General features: G+C 41.7%; 1 protein-coding gene across 1 annotated transcript in view; it reads right to left on the bottom strand.

Annotated features, from left to right (window-relative positions):
• Positions 1–17,674, bottom strand: part of LOC130109017 (microtubule-associated serine/threonine-protein kinase 3-like) — a 61,374-nt gene that overhangs the window by 6,994 nt on the left and 36,706 nt on the right. Inside the window, exons 14-24 of the mRNA XM_056275716.1 lie at positions 17,266–17,398; positions 16,442–16,607; positions 13,792–13,893; positions 13,031–13,153; positions 12,182–12,300; positions 11,207–11,385; positions 9,061–9,182; positions 8,169–8,369; positions 3,364–3,581; positions 1,977–2,099; positions 1,619–1,755 (exon numbers count right to left, since the gene is read on the bottom strand). Of these exons, the coding sequence (XP_056131691.1) occupies positions 1,619–1,755; positions 1,977–2,099; positions 3,364–3,581; positions 8,169–8,369; positions 9,061–9,182; positions 11,207–11,385; positions 12,182–12,300; positions 13,031–13,153; positions 13,792–13,893; positions 16,442–16,607; positions 17,266–17,398 (1,623 nt within the window). The remainder of the gene's footprint in view (positions 1–1,618; positions 1,756–1,976; positions 2,100–3,363; positions 3,582–8,168; positions 8,370–9,060; positions 9,183–11,206; positions 11,386–12,181; positions 12,301–13,030; positions 13,154–13,791; positions 13,894–16,441; positions 16,608–17,265; positions 17,399–17,674) is intronic.

Genomic DNA, 17,674 nt, shown 5'->3' with positions numbered 1-17,674 from the left:
AAAAAGAGGCCATCGTGGTCATTCCGTCTTCACATCTATCTGAAGAGGGAACGACCATCCCTGAACGGGGGGGGGGGGGGGGGCGGCTAAGTGTCACCATCTTACAATGCTGTGATTGTAACTATTTCCCAATCCTCTGTGAATAGTGCACATAGCCATTGTAACTCTAGTTAATGGTCACGGTAATTTGCATATGAAACTGATCGCTGGTTTCAGTCATTATGCAACTATTGTTTATAAGGGTGGGGATACCTGCAGTCAGTTGAGACTGAAGAGGTCACTTGGATGAGTGATGAAACGTTTCTCCCCATAAATGCTGATGAACTGATTCAACTGGGCTATTGAGCATGCATAAAGACAACTGTAGAAAATTTTGACGATGTAGGACGAACACTGGTGCATTGGTAAACATGTTCCTACCCAAACAGGAAAAAGGATTTAAACCTGGTGACAATGTGGTGATGCCTTTGTTGCACAGGTAATCTACCAATTCCACAATCAATGTTACAGTAGAACACTGTTCTCACATAGTTTATAAAGCACTATATTTCCTGTGTTAGTTAGCTTTGGTCCAAGGATGACAATATGAAGGTGGGAACTTTTTATTGCTGAGCTGACAGCACAAAAGAGACAATGGCTGCTACACTTTGTGGTTCTCACTGCCAGAGGGGGGGACAGAACAGGGAAATCATGGAACTCAGCTTTAAAGACATGCTTTAATGACTTTGTGGGTGTGTTTTTCTTCTTCCCTTTGATGTATCTGGTAGTAATGGAACATTAGGAAGGCACATGGTGAATCGTCAGAAATTCTTGCTTTCTCCAAATGGATAAATGCTAGGCAGAGGATGTGCAACAATGTGATTTTAGGGAAAGGGAAGACGGTTTTGGGGGGAAAGCAACAAACAATGCAACACTGGATCATGTTCTCTTATCACACTTGACCGACTAGGGCTGTTATTTTTTTATTCGAACACTCATTCAAACGGAGAGAAAAGTCCATATTCGAACTGTAAAGACCTGTTCGAATTCAAAATTTACAGTCTAAGCGCAACAGACTGTTTGAAGTAGTTTGCCTTGTGATCCAGCAGAGGGCACTCTAATGAATGGGGGGGGGGTGTGCATTTGAATTCATTCGAACGAATTGCATGTCATTTCAAATTTGTTCAAACTTGATTTTTGGAAAAAGTGACAGCCTTATGACAGACAGCTAGCTACCTGAGAACAGTTTTGAAAAATATATGGGAATGACAGCAGTTTTTAAATAACATGGAAGAGGGGAACAGATAGCTTTGATGTATGCCCACTAGTACAACATGACCCAAGCAATACAAATCTCTAGCATCTGCTATGAGAAATACAGGTGGATAAAAAAAATTTGAGACCATACAAATTTTGTAAAATGTTGGCTTATATTTTAGATAGATAGAGCAACATTAGGGTGAGAATAATTGGCCAAATAGATGAAAAACCCATTTGGATCGTGTGTGCAGTGATATCTAATTCAAGAGAAAATCTGAACTGAGATCTACTGGTTAGTATTTCTAACATCCATCTGTCTGTGGATTTGCACTGTGAAATGACAATGACTGAAAAATCCCTGAGGTATCTAAAATCTCACCTGTCATGGTTTTCTCTCCTCCTGCTCTTCTTGCTGCGGCGGGCCATCTTGCCTTTGTGATTGGTCTTTCGAGCCGGACCAACTTTTATTGATGTGTTTTCAAGTGCTGTGGTCTGGAGCACCACCTTGCTGCCACTCTAAATATTTGATAAAAAACAAAGAAATAACATTTTTCTTGGTAAAACTCTGGTTTTAGAATGTCGGGCTCTGACTAACATCCTCAGACCGACATCAACATCCTCAGTAGTTATGTGACCTACACAATTACACTGAGGCAGCTCTGCGGATGTTGTTGTTTATTGGTTGCACGGTCTCAATTTACTAAAATGAAAAAAGCGCTACAAGCCAACTGTGGTACCTTCAGCAGCAGCTCTATCATCTCTGGGTGGACGAGGCCTTGGACAGACTCTCCATTGACGTGGGTGATGAGGTCACCTGCTCTGAGTCCAGCGTCATGTGCAGGGCTTCCCTCCTCCACAGTCTGCAAGAGCAGAAAATATAGACTGACTAACATCCTCAGGTATGTGACTGAAAAGACTGATGCCTGCTCTGATAAAAGGATTATTGTGATAAAAGGGAAGGACATTAAAAGTTACAATTTAATTTCTGAATCATCTTGACATTTCTGATACAAGATAAAAACAAAGGATAAACAACTTGCATTTCGAAATGTGGTAAATTATTCAGGCGTCCTTCTTTAAACAACATACAGCAAATTAGTATGAACCCGTTGTGTTGATTTCAAACTTGACATCAAAACCTCCGAAAACGATGTAGGAATTTAGGACAAATGAAAGATGGGAACAATGTACGGCCCTGTCTTAACAACCAGAAGAGTTGTAACTGAGCAAATAGTGACAATAAGAAAAATCCCACAGAAGTTACTCACTGTGCAGACTAAAGGATCAACCAATAGGAAAACATGTTATATTATCGCATAGAATTGACGTCGCAAATTGTGGCATGCGGGATGTGGTTTGGGTGTTGGCTTGTAGGACAGGAGAAGCAGGAGTGGTGCATCTGGGCAACAGAAAACACCTGCGTGTATTTTAGATTTGTTGTGTGTGGTTATATACATAATTAACCATATGATATACTTTAATGATCCCAGTAGGGAAATTACACTCTGCATTTAACCCATTCTAGCTGTGTAGCTAGGAGCAGTGGGCAGCTGCCATGCAGCACCTGGGGACCAACTTCAGTTCATCTTGCCATCCCTCAGTCAGGAGCACAGACAGGAGTGTTAACCCTAACATGCATGTCTTTTTGATGGTGGGGGAAATTGGAGCATGTGAAGAAAACTCACCACAGACACGGGGAGAACATGCAAACTCCACACAGAGGACGACCTGGGATGACCCCAAGGTTGGACAACCCCGGGGTTCGAACCCAGAGCCTTCTTGTTGCGCCACCATGCCGCCCATATGTGGGTATACACTGTATAGGTGTGTGTTGCGGCAGAGAAGGAAGCCTGGGGACTCAACAACTCCCTGGAACCTGTATGAGTGAGAATTGAATTCGTGACACTATGGGAAAGTTCAAGTGTTTGCTACACTTAGGAAAGTGAGTGAGTCTGCTAAAGACTGACAAATCAAGCCCTCCGCCCAGTTTGTCCCTCTCCAACAGAGAACCTAATCCTTGTTACAACAAAGCAAGTATACCTTTGGCTTGGCAAAATTCTGAATCAGTCATGTCCTTTGTCATTTACAACACTGAGAAAGTTTGCTCCTGCCATTTGCGCTCACCGAGACCATGTGATGCACTGTGTAGATGTCGCTGTCACCCATGTAGACGCGGATGGCCTGAAGGGTGAAGCCATACTTCTTTCCTGATGTGTGGACCACGATGGGCGGCCTCAGGCTGAGCGACAGGTCCCGGCTTGGGGAGGAGTCGCGGGACGAGGGGTTGGAGGACAGCGAATGGGGAGAGATGGGACTGGCCTGAAGACCACCGGGTGAGTCGTCTAACGGGAAACGAGCACAACATAGTAAGCCCAATGTTATGTCTTCTCATTTGTTTCTACATATTTTTTTTTCATTTTGCTCATGTTCCACTGTTTGTTCTCAGGTTTGTTGTTGGAATACTAAATTATGTTTGAGTCTGTGCATGTCATTCTACAGTCAAAGTGCTAAGATACGGGAGTGAATCATTATCGTCTCATCAGAAGGCCCAAACAATCTGTACTTTAAACCCATTTTCTTGTGAAGAAAAATCATGTTTTTAGATTGAAAGTGGGGCTATTATAAAAGAAGCAAAATATCCTTTGACTTTTTGTCATGGTGACAGCAGTGCAAGTGGTCATCAGAGTTCTCCCTGCTGGGATGAAGGCATCAGAAGACAATGGGACACCGAACGACAAATAACCTTCCGGGGCGTCCGGGTAGCATAGCGGTCTATTCTGTTGCCTACCAACACAGGGATCTTCGGTTCGAATCCCCGTGTTACCTCCGGCTTGGTCGAGCGTCTCTACAGCTGTGTCTGCGGGTGGGAAGCCGGATGTGGGTACGTGTCCTGGTTGCTGCACTAGTGCCTCCTCTGGTTAGTCGGGGCGCCTGTTCAGGGGGGAGGGGGAACTGGGGGAAATAGCGTGATCCGCCCATGTGATACGTCCCCCTGGTGAAACTCCTCACTGTCAGGTGAAAAGAAGTGGCTGGTGACCCCACATGTATTGGAGGAGACATGTGGTAGTTTGCAGCCCTCCCCAGATTGGCAGAGTGGGTGGAACAGCAACCGGGACAGCTCAGACGAGTGGGGTAATTGGCCATGGACAATTGGGGAGAAAAATCCCCAAAAAATAAATAAATAACCCCCTTCCCTGCAGGAGATCAACACTAGGAGTTTTCACAGGCACTGATTATATTTATTCTAAGTTCTAATGAACACCTATCTGTCATGTGCTACACCAACCCCCAGCTTTCTGCTCCACTATAAGAGCACAAACAAACTTCAAATAATCATTTCATTTTGTGCAAAATGATGAGCTCTGCATGAAATCTGAAACGTCTGACCAGTAAATTCTATGCTACTCAAAAAGTTAATTTCTCTGCTATTTTCTTGTCCTTGCATGACCTACCAAGAGCCGCAGAGGCTGCCCTTACAAAAAAATAGTATACTTGAAGTTTATTAAGTAAACTTCGAGTAAAGTTCAAGTATATGTACTAATAGTATACTTTTAAGTATACGTAAGTGTAATTTTATTTAGTATATCTCTGATAAGTACTTGAAATTAAACTGAAAGTATACTCACTGATTTGTAGTTTAAAATAAGTATAATAATAGTACAATAATAGTACACTTGAATAAACTACTTTTTTTAAGGGATAATCAAGCCCTTTTCTGTTGCTGCTGTGTTTTAAATGGTTATCCTCTTATAATTACATTTGTAAACTTAAGCTAAAGCTGGAGCAAATATATGAAATGCAAAAATGTGTAACCAACATTATGTTAAACAAAAACTTACAGGATTTTTATTTTGCCTAATTGCAACTGGAATTTCAAAAGGCATTGTCCCAATCACCTGGATTAACCATAGCTAAAGGAGAACCAGCTCTGCAGCCATCCGCTCTCTCTCTTATCGTCTTTTCTAATCCACAACTACTCTTGGGCTAAAATCACAAATCAAATTTAACTTTCGAGTCCAAAACCCTTTTACAGCACAATAAAATAATAAGCAACAATTTATAATTTGTAAATGACTACTATTTTCGTTGACTGTGTGAGTGAGAGAGAGCGAGAGCATCTGTCCGCAGCTAATCTTGCATACTACTGGACTTATTAGCCTACATTTTTTTTCAGTTATGACTGTATGATCAAGAAGCTGTCATGTTTACAGTGATTCAAAACCACTGAAAAACATTTGTTCTTGCTACCACTGCTCCCTCTCTTCATTCACTATCTCGCTCGACCAACACTGCTCTCTGTCGCTGCCTGGACTCAGATCGAGCAGCAATATGATCAAAAGTTATTAAATGAATTTTGACAATCCAAAAAATGCACAAGTTATAAAAGAGCAACTTCCTCTAGGTTGCAGTCAAAACAGAAAGTGTTGCATATTCTTGTCACTACCTGATCTGAGTCAACTGTAGAGGTGTCTCATGCATGCATGAGCGTAAATGGTTTAGCAAGCTTTACTATATTATGAGAATAAAGACAGGGTTAGGGTCAGACCAAAATGGTCTCATAGCAAACCTTTTCTTTTTGGGAAGTGCGGGTTCATATTAGACTTCGTTGCGTTTGTGCAAGGGTCTGCCTAGGAGGCTACACATTCACAGACTGACAAGCAAAACATTTTTATTAGGCAGACTTTTTTAGCTTGAGCGCTGTATACCAAAAACTTTTTTTTTCATATTTCCTGTTCAATGGACTTGGGCACTGTGCAAAAGTCTTATAATGACAGGAAAAACACAGTTTTTCCGTCCCTTTGTGTGTATATACACTCACCGGCCACTTTATTAGGCACACCTGTCCAACTGCTCGTTAATGCAAATTTCTAATCAGCCAATCACATGGCAGCAACTCAATGCATTTAGGCATGTAGACACAGTCAAGACGATCTGCTGCAGTTCAAACCGAGCATCAGAATGGGGAAGAAAGGTGATTTAAGTGACTTTGAACGTGGCATGGTTGTTGGTGCCAGACGGGCTGGTCTGAGTATTTCAGAAACTGCTGATCTACTGGGATTTTCACGCACAACCATCTCTAGGGTTTACAGAGAATGGTCCGAAAAAGAGAAAATATCCAGTGAGCGGCAGTTCTGTGGGCGAAAATGCCTTGTTGATGCCAGAGGTCAGAGGAGAATGGCCAGACTGGTTCGAGCTGATAGAAAGGCAACAGTAACTCAAATAACCACTCATTACAACCGAGGTATGCAGAAGAGCATCTCTGAACGCACAACACGTCGAACCTTGAGGCAGATGGGCTACAGCAGCAGAAGACCACACCGGGTGCCACTCCTGTCAGCTAAGAAAAGGAAACTGAGGCTACAATTCGCACAGGCTCACCAAAATTGGACAATAGAAGATTGGAAAAACGTTGCCTGGTCTGATGAGTCTCGATTTCTGCTGCGACATTCGGATGGTAGGGTCAGAATTTGGCGTCAACAACATGAAAGCATGGATCCATCCTGCCTTGTATCAACAGTTCAGGCTGGTGGTGGTGGTGTAATGGTGTGGGGGATATTTTCTTGGCACACTTTGGGCCCCTTAGTACCAATTGAGCATCGTGTCAACGCCACAGCCTACCTGAGTATTGTTGCTGACCATGTCCATCCCTTTATGACCACAGTGTTCCCATCTTCTGATGGCTACTTCCAGCAGGATAACGCGCCATGTCATAAAGCTCGAATCATCTCAGACTGGTTTCTTGAACATGACAATGAGTTCACTGTACTCGAATGGCCTCCACAGTCACCAGATCTCAATCCAATAGAGCACCTTTGGGATGTGGTGGACCGGGAGATTAGCATCATGGATGTGCAGCCGACAAATCTGCAGCAACTGCGTGATGCTATCATGTCAATATGGACCAAACTCTCTGAGGAATGTTTCCAGTACCTTGTTGAATCTATGCCACGAAGGATTCAGGCAGTTCTGAAGGCAAAAGGGGGTCCCACCCGGTACTAGCAAGGTGTACCTAATAAAGTGGCCAGTGAGTGTATCTGTCCACTACTAATCTCACATACTAGTGAGCCTGCCAGCCTAATAATTTTTGTGCACAGTTATGACAGTATGATGAAGGACCTCTTGGTTGTGGTGATTCAAAACCTTTGAAAAATCTGTTTTATACTGCAATTGACCGCTAACTCCTCAGCTGGTTTTTCGCTTAAGTGCAATCACCGGAGAAGGGGAGATACGCCTGGTGGACATCTACACTCTATTGAGTGCACTCTTCTAGTTCATAACTGTTCTCAATTGTCCCAAGAACTGTGAGGGAGGGGTTTAATCCTCATTATTATGCATAAGCTGACCTTTGAGCGACTACTGCCAGCACGGGTTGGCAGTAAGGGTGGGTGGGGTTTCATAGTTTGATTTGATCTGACTGGCTGTATGTAAATGAGTATCTGACGACACCACGAGTAGCAGAAAAAAAGATTGGCTAAGAGAAGCTGAACTCAGGGATGCATTATTAAAAAGAGAAAATCGTAAAGCTAATTCTAGCTTTAACTTTTTTGGCCCAGTTGTAAGAGACAGTACAAAATGCTTGATTAAAGTACAAAGTAATGATGGAAAATTACTGTTCCAATTTTGGTATGACTTTAAGCAAAGCAAGCTCTAGCTTACTGGATCAAAAGCGAGGGGCTGCATATCACTGATCCCAAAACTTGCTGTGGCTTATTCCTACCAGCAGAAATCTGAGTGCTGTGCAGATCTAGAAACTCTTCTCTCAGCTGTACTCTTATCAGAAACATTACAGTTCGCTGTGATCAAATCCCCTTCTTTCATCAAAGACATCATTCCCTTTACCAACATGCTCCAAGCTCCTCTCCAGGCCTCCAGACTAATTTCTAACTTTCAAGCATGCATAAAAACATCTTAATGGACACAAAGCTAACCAGTGGTGATGACGAGAGACAAGGCTGAAACGGAGGCCGACTTGGGGATCTTCCCGCTGCAGGAAGGTCTTTGTCTGTCTGGTGTCTCCAGCTGGTTCCCAAAGCGCCGGGGACCAGCTGAGTCTTTCGGGGATGAGTGTTTGGCTCCAGTGCTGTTGCTGCGGATCCTGATTCTTCGCAGATTGGACACGACCACTTCAGCTGTAATTAAGCAGTTTCCAGTCAGTGCTGTGTTCAGTTGTAAAATGTTTTTCAGCTATTCATTAGGACAACAGGAAATGGAATTCTAAGCGGATACTGAAAGCATAACACAAGTTATAATAGACAACGGCAAAGCCTTTTGATATATACCATTTTGTTGTCAGCGCTTGGAAATTCAAAAAGTTTGCAGGTGAAAATTGCCTACATTTAATTTGAATATGATGAAAGATTTTTCAACATGTAAGAATTTTTGGAAAGAACCACAAAACAGCTCATGGTAAGCCATCCAAACGTTAATTCCAAGTCACAGCTATAGCCAACAACATGACTGATTTGAATTTGATAAACTGCAACTTCATGCAGTTATAACTATAATTTGAATGATGAATTTAAATTGCAAAGACAGATGTTAAACTGCAGCACTGTAGGGAGAGGAAACTCGTTTTTTTCCTCTCCTACCCTCAATGAAAAGGATACCACCAGAATACAACCCTTTCCAGTAGCACCTCTAGCTGGTCGGCTAATGCCATTTTCTTTCAGATTTCATTAAGCTGCCCGTTAAAGTATCTTTTAGCAAGACACTGACCACATTCCTCTTCACTAAATGTTTAAGGTGCTCCAGATAAGAGTGCCAGCTTAATGCCCAAAATGTAAATGTGAATGTAAACTCAAGGACATGATGTGATCTTACCCTCGTCATCGGTGGAGATAGCAAAACGGGGCATGGTCTCGAGACTGTGGGTGCTGCTCATCACCAGAGGGCTGGCACTCCTCTCTGACTGGGAGGAACTGGAGGAAGCTCGCAGGCATAGGCTACAGACAGTCAAACACCAGTTAAGGGAGCACATTAACCTGCTATGCTTACATCACTTGGTCTCATGATCAACCCAACATTTATAAATGGCTTTTCACCCGTAGATGGAAACAAACTCACAAAAGTGCAGGGTCCGAAATAACCGATGGCCCAGGACCAGAAAAAGTTTATGCAGGGCAAGCTGATTGGCCAGTCACTGGCCCATCCGAGGCAGCGGCTGCCAATCAAAGTCATGGGGTAGGCCCCTTTAAATCTTTCCCCCCTAGCATCATTCATCCATCATACTCATACAAATACTTGAAAAAAAAAATGTCCACGAAAGAAACATACATGGCTATGAAAAGAAAGAAGGGCCTCTACTTTCCTGGAAGCAACAATATTCCAGGGTGGAAAACAGCAACCATGGTATGTTTTGTACAGTTTGCCGGCGATTCCCTTCAAAGGCCTATCGAGGGGTTCGTTTTTTAAAGGGACAGACAATTATTGAAAACAAGCGCTCAACACACACAACAAAAGTAGAAACCACTTGCAGTGTATGCTATATATCACCAATGTGGCATATCGAAGGCACACAAACAAATGTTATAAAAATAATGTTAAAATGTTTTAAAAAATTAATCAGTTGTCTATCAATTTTATTTTACTTGACACATTATATGAGGTAACAATCAGATGTATAGTATTTTATGCAATTAATAAATCCCCAAAAGTATGGGGGAAAAAAAGTTATTTTCAATTTTTGTTGCCGGGCCAGTAAAACTCTGATCTACTGGCCAAGTGGGGAAAAATGTTACGTTGTACACTGAAGTGGTTTAGTGTTTAGTTTCTTCTTTAATGTTAACAATGCCAGTTATTATAAATACACTGATAAAATAACAATGATACCATCATTATCACAGTACTGAAAACAACATTTTGTTCAAATATACGAAGTCGTATCTGAACAAGACTAGGTTAAAACCCAGTATATGGCTGGACTGTGACTACATTTATTAAACGACTGTTTTTGCATGACTACGTTTAAAAAGTGGCTGTTGACAGTGGTTCCTTTCTTATTTTGCAAACCTGTCTGTATTACCCTCGAAGTAGAGATCAGATGGTGATGAGAGATCTGTACTAATTCTATCAAAATTATGCTGAATTTGTCATTATTGATCTATACTCTTACAGCTTTGGCTGGCTTGCTTACTTTTTACATGTATTTTACAAATGTATATTGGTTAATGCTCTTGCCTGTGAGACTTAATCAATGTAAACCCGTGAACCTATTATGAACAGATGAGACTAAGATATGGTATTGTCATTTTATTTTGCGATACTCCTAAGGCATGGGGGGGTCCATCTGTTGTTTTGTCTATTCTGTTTGTTTTGCATTTCTTCTAAAAGTATAGAATGTAAAAATGTGGAGATATTTGTTACTATTGGATACTGTAATTCTACCTATTTCTCCAATAAAAATACTTTTGGAAAAAAAAACAATGCCAGTTATTAGAAATACACTGATAAAATAACAATGATATCATCATTATCACAGTACTGAAAACAACATTTTGTTGAATTATATGAAGTCATATCTGAACAAGACTAGGTTAAAACCTAGTATATGGCTGGACTGCAACTACATTTATTAAACAGCTGTTTTTGCATGACTACGTTTAAAAAGTGGCTGTTTTGACAGTGGTTCTGTGAACAGCTGATGACGTAATAGACTGTTCGTGCAGCCAATGGGGAAACTCCAGCTCGGCCGTCTGACCAATGGTTAAACTCCATCACTCACTCAGGCACTCACTCACTCACGTACAACCGCACATGTAGGGCTGGCCCTGCTGTTGCAGTCCAGCCAAAAACAAGAGGAAGCATTTAAGTAGCACGTTTCAGAACATTCCTGCAGAATGCTTCCCTGGAAACAGGACAAAAATAAAAATCAAATGGGACAAATGTTAAGATGCCCGACGTGAATAAAAAAAGAAGTGTCTTGGGGCAACATGCCAGATGTCTCTCTCCAGCCATGAAGGCCGCCTACCTGCCCATGTGGCTGTGGCGCCTGTGCTCAATGCTTCCCTGCCTCTGGTGCTCCCCGATGCTTGGGGAGGGGACAAGGTGTCCACCATCCCAGCGGTCCTCCTTGTCTTCGCTGTGGCTGCGGTCGGATGAGAAGCTCAGGTTAGAAGGCGTCGGCAGGTGCTCTGTGCTGCTGTACACCTGAAGAGTTGAACAGGAGTGAAGATGTGACTTTTCCGACATGTCTCACTTTTTTTTCTTTTATTTTAGGCATTTGGCTGCTGTTGTGCAATTTTTTGCTTTAAAGGGTTTTCTTGGTCATTTTGTTCCTGTTAGCCAGTTCAGTAGTGTCTTATTTTCTGCCTTGACTTTATTTTTGAAGTCAGAATATTTCTTTTTATTATCAGCTATCACATTTATGATTGCATATCTCATATTGCATCTCTCTTGCATTTTTTTATCATTTATATGTGGGAATTAATCAGCCATGAGCATTCAAATCTAATTCACTACTAACTGGAGGTCACTAGTTTTTTCAACAAAAAAAAATTTGTTTTTTCCAAATCACCAACAGGACGGTTGGATGCTTAAGACTAAATCACAGCCAATTAGCTCCAAAAATATTGTTAAATATCACAGATTAAGAATCCAATTAAAATTGATTAAGATTTTCAGACAGTCTTTCAAAAAGGCAAATACCACCTTTTTATACAAATAGTTTGCTTTTGGGAAATCTGACAAAGGTTATACAGTGCAAACATTTTCATGTTGACTGTTGAATAAAGGCGATTTATTGAGACACTGATGGACTTGTAGCCAAGGCAGTGGCCTTCAAACTAAGGAAATACTGGCTTGAGTTTCATCCAGGTATCTGACAGCAGTGTGGTACAGAGGGACCATGCAAGGCCCATAACCCAGATGCCAATGGATCATAGCTGTTCTACATATAAGAGCTTTTTGTTCTGTTATGTACACATTTGGTCAACATGGCTGTTACCTTGCTGAAACGATTTGACCAGGAAGAAAACTGTCTGATTTCTAGGGAAGACTCTTCATCGTTGGTTTCCTCGTCCTCGTCCTCATCAGAGGCTAGATGGTGGTAACGATCTGAACGGGCTGAAGATACATACACAGGAGGACACACTTAATGATTCAAACAAACTGAGCAAGAAAAGCCACAGAGAACTGGGGCAATATAACTGGGAAAACTGTGGATGTATCATTCTGAAAACAAAATGAAAAGGTCAGTTTCACAATGTCACCCATTTCGGGGGGGTGGAGGCTGTTTTTTAGTGGAAAAACTCCAAAACACAGAGGCTGTGGGGAATAAAGCTATTCGTTAATCATTACCTTTTATGCTATTTTTGAATATAATTTTTTTAGTGATCAGTCTTTTTTTCATGGACAGTGTCTCTATTTTCAGATAGATGATATTATACTTTCAAAACAATTTATGCTTTCATTGGCACAGTACTGAAGTACAAAAGCCCAAACACTCAAATATTTGTGTATTTATTTTTGTTTGAAACTTAACACAATGCCTCTTTCTTAGCAAAGTCTCCCTGATTCAGCATCTCTGATATATTCTCTGCACCATTGCACCTTATCACCTCTTATTTCGTCTGTATTTAGTCAATCCTTTTGTATATATCTGAAGATAGTTGTGTTGTAGTGTTGTTATTATATGTTAAATACACAGAGAGCCACAAAACCAGTCAAATTCCATGTGTGCAAACCTACATGGCCAATAAACATGATTCTGATTAAAAAAGATTCTTTGACACCACAAAATGAATTAGGCATAACAATTATGAGGAAGGAAAAAAACGTTAAGTTTATAACCTACTATCAAAGTAGCTTGTGTCGTCCTCTGCCTCCAGCTGAGGGATAAACTCAGCCTTTTGACGCAGGAGGCCATTCCAGTCCAGACACAGGAAAAAGGAATGCTGTTTGACCTCTGCGGCACCACCTACAGAGAGATCATTTTTACAGTCTGTCAAATATTTGATCAAAAAAGGGGAGACATAATCACATGTGTAGCCTTAATATTCAATTCATACTACTTCAAAAAGTGTCCCCAAATGCTATCTTAAACCAGTAAGTATCTAAGGAAACCATCAAACTCATGGACATTGGGTCTTAAGGGTAAGCAGACAAGACTGTTTTCAGAAGTACTCTGTAGTCAGTTGGGCCTGTATTCAAGATACTAAGCAGAAAAAATACTGAAATAGATTTCAAGATACAATTTGGCTATATGCAGAGATAAATTATTGCCATTTCCTTGTTGGTGGTGCCAATTCGGAGAAGTAAAATAGAGGCTACACTGTTTGCTCATGTTATGTTGAACAAAAAATGATAATAATAACATTGGTAATAACAAAAGACACCCCCCAACCTAAGAAAAATGTATAAATCCTTTCTGCATGTGAAAAAATGTCCCTTTGCTTGGATGTTATATCATGAAGTGAGATGTTCTTGGGTATTAGAATTTACTGCTGGAAAAAGTTCCTTTCTAGTGATAAGTCAATTTGGCCCGATATGAGTCTGTTACAGCATCATCAGTGCGTGCCCCCCTGCTGTGAGGATTGGCAGTGGGCTTGGCAGTACCCGTTCCCAGTCGATCCAGAGGGCTCTGACTCAGCAGGCGGGTGATCATGTCCTGGGCATCAGCAGGTAAGGCATCATCTCCGTCTGGCCATATGATGTCATCTAAATATCACAGAGACACAGGGAGGTCTGAGCATCATGCCAAGCAAAATATGGACAAAACTGTTCAAGGCAGGTGTGGTAAATCTAGATTGTTGACCCAGAGATGAGTCAGCGCCTCAATGGAGTTGATTTTAGGATTTCGTGGTGCTCAAAACTTTGGGCTTATAGCTTAACACCTCTGCCTTTTCACCTTCAAGCCTTTCTAGTCTAGGGAAAAAAGATTAGGTTGTGGAGGATGACTGAAAGGAGACCAGACCCACTTCTCCTTTTGACCACACAGCCATGGGGTCGCTTATTTCCTCCAACAGACTTCAAGTAAACAGTTTACAATCATCAAAACCTAAGCCTAATGTCTACCCACAAGCCCCCCTGCCAACCCCTGAACCCACTGTCTTAAAGCGACCGTCTCTGGTCCACATGGTGAATATCTAACCTGCAAGTAGGTCACTACAAGGTGATAGTTGGGATGTAATAAATTTGTTCTTCTACAAATAAATCATACACCGAGGGCGGTCTGACAAGATGCGGAAGCAGGGCAGGCTAAGCTAACTGCTAGCCCATTCAGACCAGCAGTTCTGATAGTCATCCTGGCTGGCATTCGCTCTCTTGGATATTGAATATTTTGGGGTTGTTTTTTTTTGATATGTTGAATATATGTGTTTTTGTAGTATTGTAGGTTTTTTTTGTAGTTTCAATATACACTCACTGGCCACTTTATTAGGTACACCTTGCTAGTACCGGGTTGGACCCCCTTTTGCCTTCAGAACTGCCTGAATCCTTCGTGGCATAGATTCAACAAGGTACTGGAAACATTCCTCAGAGAGTTTGGTCCATATTGACATGATAGCATCACGCAGTTGCTGCAGATTTGTCGGCTGCACATCCATGATGCGAATCTCCCGGTCCACCACATCCCAAAGGTGCTCTATTGGATTGAGATCTGGTGACTGTGGAGGCCATTTGAGTACAGTGAACTCATTGTCATGTTCAAGAAACCAGTCTGAGATGATTCAAGCTTTATGACATGGCGCGTTATCCTGCTGGAAGTAGCCATCAGAAGATGGGAACACTGTGGTCATAAAGGGATGGACATGGTCAGCAACAATACTCAGGTAGGCTGTGGTGTTGACACGATGCTCAATTGGTACTAAGGGGCCCAAAGTGTGCCAAGAAAATATCCCCCACACCATTACACCAACACCACCAGCCTGAACCGTTGATACAAGGCAGGATGGATCCATGCTTTCATGTTGTTGACGCCAAATTCTGACCCTACCATCCGAATGTCGCAGCAGAAATCGAGACTCATCAGACCAGGCAACGTTTTTCCAATCTTCTATTGTCCAATTTTGGTGAGCCTGTGCGAATTGTAGCCTCAGTTTCCTGTTCTTAGCTGACAGGAGTGGCACCCGGTGTGGTCTTCTGCTGCTGTAGCCCATCTGCCTCAAGGTTTGACGTGTTGTGCGTTCAGAGATGCTCTTCTGCATACCTCGGTTGTAATGAGTGGTTATTTGAGTTACTCTTGCCTTTCTGTCAGCTCGAACCAGTCTGGCCATTCTCCTCTGACCTCTGGCATCAACAAGGCATTTTCGCCCACAGAACTGCCGCTCACTGGATATTTCCTCTTTTTCGGACCATTCTCTGTAAACCCTAGAGATGGTTGTGCATGAAAATCCCAGTAGATCAGCAGTTTCTGAAATACTCAGACCAGCCCGTCTGGCACAAACAACCATGCCATGTTCAAAGTCACTTAAATCACCTTTCTTTCCGATTCTGATACTCGGTTTGAACTGCAGCAGATCGTCTTCACCATGTCTACATGCCTAAATGCATTGAGTTGCTGCCATGTGATTAGCTGATTAGAAATTTGCGTTAACGAGCAGTTGGACAGGTGTGCCTAATAAAGTGGCCTGTGAGTGTATGTGTTCTTGTAGTTCTTGTAGGTTTTGGATATGTGTTTTTGTCTTTGTGTTGCACTGCTGTGGGCTGAGGGAAACGATATTTCATTTCATTTCATGTACTTGCATACATGAAATGAAATGACAAATAAATATTCCTGATTCCTGATACACACTGTGCTGTCTTCGTATTTAATCTGAATGGGAGTAATGATCTATGATGACCTGGTGGCCTGTCCAGGGTGTCTCCCCGCCTGCTGCCCTATCCCCGTGACCCTGAGAGCAGGATAAGTGGTTTGGATGGATGGATAGGAGTAATGATAATGTCAATGCGTGATGTGTTGTGACTGTTTCTGAGGTGACAAGTTTCAGACCAAGATTTGTATCAAAGGTCCAAAGAGCTGTGCCCTGGAAAGTCCCTGACATGCAATTGTCTTTATCTCTGATGAGCAACGGCTGTGGAATTCAGCCCTTAAATAATTTCAGAAAACTATGACATACTGTTGCTACTTATTTTTAGTCACCATTTAATAAATAAAAATGACTTCATCCACAAACATGTCTGTGCTAGTTTGTCAGTGAAGCTCTTTGAATAGCTAAGAACTTTCAACAACATGTTTAGAAAGGAAACTACTGAAATGGCTGCTCACCACTGACAACCTGTCCAAACAATTCCTCGGGTGTTTCTCCGAAGAACGGCACACAGCCGACCAGGAACTCGTAGAGGATGATGCCCATGGCCCACCAGTCCACTGGCTTCCCATAGCCCTGCCTGAGGATCACCTCTGGGGCTATATACTCTGGGGTGCCACACACCTACACAACCAAACCACCAAAGACAAGTTTGGATTACTAGAGGCCTTTTTTATGTTGAAAAGAAAATTTATAACTGCAGTTTTGGTGGAGTATCCAAACCGGTGGGCACTACTGACAAAATAACACTATGTTTTCTTTATATCTGCAAAAAAAACTTTTTGCAGAGATGTAGAATTTAACATATGCAGTCATATTTGGTTAATCAATGTTGATGGCATTTTGAGTGACAGTAAAGACTAGGTAATGGTTCGGGGATTTATGATCATCTGATCAATATCGCCACAATGTCAGTAACATCCTATCACAGCTCGACTTTGAATTTGGATGCTATAAAAAGCATAAACACATGAGTGATAATGGAGTGTGTCGCTGAAGTTTAGTAATTTACTGTCATTATAAACAGATGACGTGATGACAGCAGTAAAAATGCTCTACTGTGTAGTTATGACAACTGAGTCAGCGATGAATCAGGTTTAATGAAATAAAAACTCCCGGCAATGGGCCCAACTACCATTACAATGATGACAGTTTGCTCATTGCTTTAAGTATGAACCACAAGTCATTGCAACCGACCACCAAATGTAACCATTGCTGGTGATAATGATATAAATCACCAAACTATAAACTGGCTTTTAATGACATATAAATTTCCACTCACCTGTTTGTCTACAAACTCTCTGGTGTCCTTCTCCATGTGATCCTCATAGAGGTTGGTGGTCATGTTCATCAGACCAATTTTGGACAGGCCAAAGTCAGTCAACTTTATATGGCCCATGGACGTGATCAATAAGCTATTAAGTGAAAGGAGTCAATTCAAATAAACCAAATGGGTATAACTGAAACATGCTGGTAAGGCACAACAGGTACTGATATTCTTCTGTAGCCATATTGTACTACAGCCATTGGCCCATCACAGTACTGACACTGTACCATGACCACATAGGCTAGGACAGGGGTGCCCACAATTTTTTGACTCGTGAGCTATTTTTAAAATGACCAGGTCAGAATGATCTACTCATATTAAAAATAATAATAATAATTATAATAAAAATACTCAATACATGTTT

Source organism: Lampris incognitus, chromosome 3 (genome assembly GCF_029633865.1).
Source record: "Lampris incognitus isolate fLamInc1 chromosome 3, fLamInc1.hap2, whole genome shotgun sequence".
NCBI classification, from domain to species: Eukaryota; Metazoa; Chordata; class Actinopteri; order Lampriformes; family Lampridae; genus Lampris; species Lampris incognitus.
This window is presented reverse-complemented; position numbering and strand designations above follow the sequence as displayed.